Source organism: Meleagris gallopavo, chromosome 2 (genome assembly GCF_000146605.3).
Source record: "Meleagris gallopavo isolate NT-WF06-2002-E0010 breed Aviagen turkey brand Nicholas breeding stock chromosome 2, Turkey_5.1, whole genome shotgun sequence".
Taxonomy (NCBI): Eukaryota; Metazoa; Chordata; class Aves; order Galliformes; family Phasianidae; genus Meleagris; species Meleagris gallopavo.
Window position 1 is genome coordinate 1,207,583 of NC_015012.2, and position 5,038 is coordinate 1,212,620.

The following is a 5,038-nucleotide window of genomic DNA, read 5'->3' on the forward strand; positions in this document are numbered from 1 at the left end:
GGCGCCCGCACTATCCCGCCCGCCAGGCGCGGAAAAGCGCTGAGGCGCGACGTGGCGCCGCCGCCGTGAGACGAAGCCCCGCCCCACGCCGTGTTTGGCCGCGAGCCCGGCGGACGCTGCGCCTGCGCAGTGGATCCTGTCACTCGGCGCATGCGCAGAGTTGCTCGGCTGGTGTCAGGCGTGGGGCGGGAGCGGGTGGTCGCCGCGTTCCTTAGAGGCAGCGGGGCGGCAGCTCTGCGCTCTCACGGCTCTCGCCTGCGGGGTGAGGCGGTTCCTGACTTCTCGACGGGACCGCAGGCGTTGTGAGAGGACTGAGAGCCGTGAGCTCGCCGGGGGCTGCCTGGGGGATGGTGCGGAGCCGCTGTGAGGGGAGATAGCCGAGGTACTGAGAGGGGCTGCGGGGGAAGGTAGGTGCCCGGATAGCAACTGAGAGGGAAGAGCGGTTAAATAGGAGAGTTACACGGGATGGTTAGTGAAACGGACGGAAAAAACGACACGGGGTGTCTGACAGGCATCTGGATGTCATCTGCCAGGACTTGTGCCAGGCCTCTGCATTGGGCCCACAACGCATCCTTGTCTCTAAGCTGGGGAGGGGCGGGTTCAGAGGGTGGGCCGTTTGGTAGAGAAAGAATTGGTTGGATTAAACGTTAGGAGGAAATTTTACTCAGAAGAGGTGGAGGCCCTGGCAGTGCTGCCCAGAGCTGTGCGTGCCCCATCCCTGGAGGTGGCCAAGGCCAGGTTGGATGGGCCCTGGGCAGCCTGAGCTGGTGGGGGGCAGCCAGCCCATGACAGGGGTTGGAGCTCAGTGATCTTTAAGGTTCCTTCCAACACAAGACATTCCACGATTCTATAATCTTGGAAAGTTATAGGCTCAGCCTTGAAAGATGTCACTGTCTGCATATGACAACACTGTTACCACGACAGGGCTGCAGTCCTGCAGCAGTGGTATAGCTCATGGAAGTGGCACTTTGCAGATTGCTTTTACTGATGGGGAGAGTTAGGTTGCAGCAGGGAAACTGTTAGTGCAGCACAAATATCCCTTTGTTTTTAGGTCATGTCACGGAACCTGGGGTAATGATTTTAGTAGTTTATATTAAAGTTCAGTAAGGATGGATGGAAGACTTCTATGTTGTGGTGATATTAACAAATCCATGTTTGAAACAGGATAGTGAAAGGGCCAGAAGGTAAAGCTAAAAAATGAACAGTGTTATGAAGTAGTTCAACTTTGTTAGTATCTAAAAGCCTGCTTTGAAACATTTGTGGTCACACAGAATCACAGAGTCCCCAACGTTGGAAAAGACCTTCAAGATCATCCAGTCCAACCAGCCACCTGTCACCAATAGTTCTCACTAAACCATGTCCTTCAATACAAAATCCAAACGTTCCTACGGTCGGACTGGATGATGTTGAAGGTCTTTTCCAAACTGAGCAATTCTATGATTGTGATGTTTGTGTGTTTTGTTCCTGTGAGCATTATCCTGGCAGAGAGCAACTTTCATTGTGTCCTCTTGCATTTTCAGAGAGGAAATGAATCGAAGGCTGATACTGAAGTTTGAAAATCTGATCCATTTCCGTGGTGCTTGCAGACAGTTGCACACTCTTCCCTGCAGGGGAGTTTGCAGAGCACAATGGAAGCCTGTACAGCCATCTGTGTGTCCCATGCGTTCCGTTCATCCATATCCACAGTGCTGGCAGAAAGACAAGTTGGTCACAGTTGCCTTGTCACCATGCAGATATCTAGCTACTAAGGAGGTAATTCACGAAACCCAGTAATCTCTGGTTTTATGTGAAATCTCAAAGTGCAAGAAATCAATCTGAGTATTTAATAACAAAAAACAAGGACGCTTTATTAATGAATATACAGGAGCTATTCTTAATTTTTTTTTTTTTTTTTTTACAAAATGTACTTATTTAAGGCTGTATTGTGACTCCTTCTCAAATATTGACATGAAGTACTTTTTCTAGCAGCATCATGAATCTTTCAAAGGCAGGAGAAAATGATTTGATTTCCTTGTTTTGGACGATTGAAAATTAAAAGCGATTGAAGGTAGTGTGGGTACACATGTTAAGTGTTCAGTAGCATATTTAAGTCTTTCGTTTATGTTAGTGTTGTAGACAGAAAGACATGTTTGCAGCGTGCAGCTTGAGACCATTGTCTTTTTAATGTTGTTTTTATTATTTCTTAGTTTATGCCAGCTATGTGTTCCTATGTACATGTCTAATTCCATGTAGGAGAAGAAAAAGGACAGAAGGAAATTACCAATGACCCAGGGAGAAGTGGAGATAAGGCGGCAGATGACTGTTGAGGAACTGGCAAGAGCAATGGGTAAAGACATAGGTGAGAGCTTCTCTGCTGTTCAAGATAAATTTCACTGTGGTGTGTCCATCACTTGTACCACTTTCATGAATGGTGAAGTCAAAGGTATTCTAAGATGGTGTCAGTGGTTACCAATCCGTCCCTTTGCAGTGTAGGCCTGTACCAAATAACTGGTTTCATCAAATATATTTAACCAGAGAGCAGGAAGGTGTTGGTAGGCATGATGCCAGGCTGAAGAGGAAAAATGCCAGGCCATCCAAACTGTCAGGGAGGACATTTCACTGTAAAGAAACTGAATCTCTGTTTGTTCTCCAGCAGATGGGCTTCAGATCCGGGTAGGCTGCTCTCTGGTTGTGCTCCCAGAGGGCTAAATTACATTGTGGGAAGAGAAACATTGTATCCTGCTTTGTTAAAGATGGATCCCTGTGAATGCAGAGTTCAGGGCTAAGGAGAGAAGGCACAGAAGAGCATCTGCCTGCGGTTCAGCCCTTAGATCCCTGCCTGGGAGCAGGAATTTTGATTCAGGAGCAATCTGTGTTCCATTAAAACAGTCGTTTGACTAACTGGGGAGAGTGTGGTGTCGGGGGTGGCTTAAGAACTTGCCCACAACACTTTTCAGGTGATTCCCTAAAATTGGATTGCAAAAGTAGGCTTGTTTCTTTTAACCCCATGAACCATTCCTGGCTGTGGCTCAGTTTAATCATTTTTCAAGGATGTTCTAAGGAGTTATAAACATGCTTTGACCATTGACATTTGAAATAATTACACACCTTCGTAATTGCAATTCCTAATCTATTTTATCCAGTTCATTAATTTTTTCTGCAGACTTCCCTCTCAGAAATGAAGAGAGAAACAAGAGTCTGTCGCATCTCTCTGTGCATTTCAGGGAGATGTATAATGATGCTGAAGTCCATGTGTAACAATTCTTGATTGTTGCAGTATGCTCTGTATTTCCACTACCAGAGAGAGTGGCATATGAGCAGATTTATCAGATTTCCTTCTTCCTTATATCACGTGAGGTGGTCACTTTCCATAGACTTTTTAGATAGAAGTTATTCCCTGCAGGAACTTTTAGATAAATCTGCCTAAAGCAAGAATGCTTTGTGAGTGAAACTTGTTGGTGCAATCTGAGCTGCTCACAGACAAATCATGTTTGTGTGTTTCAGTCCCATGTGCTTTTTTATGGGATTATTAAATGTCTTTCTCTTTTTTTTCAGATCATATTTATGAAGCCCTGCTGTACACAGATATTGATGTCAATTCCCTAGAACCAGATTCCGTTTTATATGAAGACTCTATCAAGCTAATTGTTAAAAAATCAGGAATGAAGTATAAGTCAGCAAAACTGAGAGAGGAAAAAGAGAGAGAAAACAAAGATGCAGTGAAACGGTGAACTGTGAACCATTCCTCCTTGTTCTTTTCAGCCTATTTGCTTCTCTAAGTGTTGTTTGTGTACTGTGTTTTCTTCCAACAGTGTGTAGATGGTACCTGATGTGTTCATAGTCAGGAACTATGCACTACAGATAGTGAACTGTATGTTTTAAATACTGTTTTGCTTTCTTTACCTTTTACACTGATGCTCAGATTGATTAGTTTTAGATGTTTTTCTAAGCGGTCCTCTCAAGTAAAGCCAACTCTTCTTCGGTGTACTGAATTGCTTCACTAATTGATGCAGCAGGAAGATTGAATGCTAGGAGGGCAAACTGTGATGTAGTTCGGATTAGTGGTTATGGTGGGGAGAAGCTAGGCTTACCTCTGCATCACAGAGTGCTGGCAAATGGCAGTTTGTTAAGCACAGTGGGCACGGGGGTGGCATGGTGAACTGTTTTGATGTTTATGAAATATATTTTGTCTTGCTTGCAGACCTCCTGCAGACCCGGCATTCTTAACTCCACGGCCCCCAGTTGTTACTATAATGGGCCACGTTGATCATGGGAAAACAACTTTACTTGACAGCCTACGGAAAACTCAGGTGGCAGCCATGGAAGCAGGAGGCATCACACAACACATTGGTGCTTTTCTTGGTATGATCCAAGTGTACTTGTGTGTGTGTGTGTGTGTGTGTGTGTGTAAAATGACTTATCTTACATAACGGGCTGACTTGCTGACACGTCATTGGGAAAAATGTTGCAGCATACCCAGTTTATATGCAAGCAGTGAAAAAGGAAAGCATAACTTGTGGTAACTAGAATAGAATAGTTCATTTGGAAGAGACCTACAGAGATCCAGCTGCCTGGCTACTTCAGGGCTAGCCAGAAGTCAAAGCATGTTACTGAGGTCATCATCCAAGTGCCTCTTGAGCACTGACACACCTGGGTCATCAGCCATTTGTCTTAGGAGCCTACCCTGTGTTTGGGCATCCTCACAATTAGGATGTTTTTCCTAACACCCAGTCTGGACTCTGGCGCAGCTTTGTGCCATTCCTGTGCTTCCTGTTGTTGGTTAGCAGTGAGAAGAGACCCTTCTTCCCTTTCTGTTTACTCTGCTCAGGAAATTGTAGAGAACAACCAGATTACGTGTTGGTCTGCTTTTCTCTCAACTAGACAAATCTATGTAACTTGCAGATGGAATTTTAAGTGAATTATGTGTGCAGTTGAAATTAGTCTGTTTTGGATTCTGAAAGATTCCAAGATGTCTTTTTTTCTTCTCTAAGAAGGAAAAGCACTCCTGACCTCCATGCCAACAGTCACCTGTCTGCCTAAAATGTCTTTTTTTTTTTTT

General features: G+C 45.0%; 2 protein-coding genes across 4 annotated transcripts in view; one reads left to right on the forward strand and one right to left on the reverse strand.

The window, feature by feature from the left end:
• Nucleotides 1-152, reverse strand: part of RPS27A (ribosomal protein S27a) — a 1,781-nt gene extending 1,629 nt beyond the window's left edge. Inside the window, exon 1 of the mRNA XM_031552665.1 lies at nt 12-152. Coding sequence (XP_031408525.1) covers nt 12-152 — 141 coding nt within the window. The remainder of the gene's footprint in view (nt 1-11) is intronic.
• On the forward strand, nt 147-4,424 carry LOC104909467 (translation initiation factor IF-2, mitochondrial-like). Of its 3 annotated transcripts, none has more exons than XM_019612491.2 (5): nt 147-407; nt 1,521-1,752; nt 2,187-2,338; nt 3,535-3,706; nt 4,181-4,424. In XM_019612491.2, exons 3-5 carry the CDS (start codon nt 2,263-2,265, stop codon nt 4,407-4,409), a joined length of 477 nt encoding a protein of 158 aa, XP_019468036.1. In that variant the 5' UTR covers nt 147-407; nt 1,521-1,752; nt 2,187-2,262; the 3' UTR covers nt 4,410-4,424. The 3 variants fall into 3 exon arrangements, with proteins under 3 accessions (XP_019468036.1, XP_010704651.1, XP_019468035.1); XM_010706349.3 differs by having other exon boundaries at nt 149-407; nt 2,233-2,338; XM_019612490.2 differs by having other exon boundaries at nt 149-382; nt 2,233-2,338.
• The last annotated feature ends 614 nt before the right edge of the window (nt 4,425-5,038 follow it).

What these genes read in the sequence shown, in the direction of transcription:
- LOC104909467 (XM_010706349.3), top strand. Translation starts at nt 1,528, where the DNA reads ATGAATCGAAGGCTGATACTGAAGTTTGAAAATCTGATCCATTTCCGT. An exon ending in GATATCTAGCTACTAAGGAG is followed by an intron (nt 1,753 to 2,232) that starts GTAATTCACGAA and finishes AATTCCATGTAG; the next exon opens with GAGAAGAAAAAGGACAGAAG. An exon ending in AACAAAGATGCAGTGAAACG is followed by an intron (nt 3,707 to 4,180) that starts GTGAACTGTGAA and finishes TCTTGCTTGCAG; the next exon opens with ACCTCCTGCAGACCCGGCAT.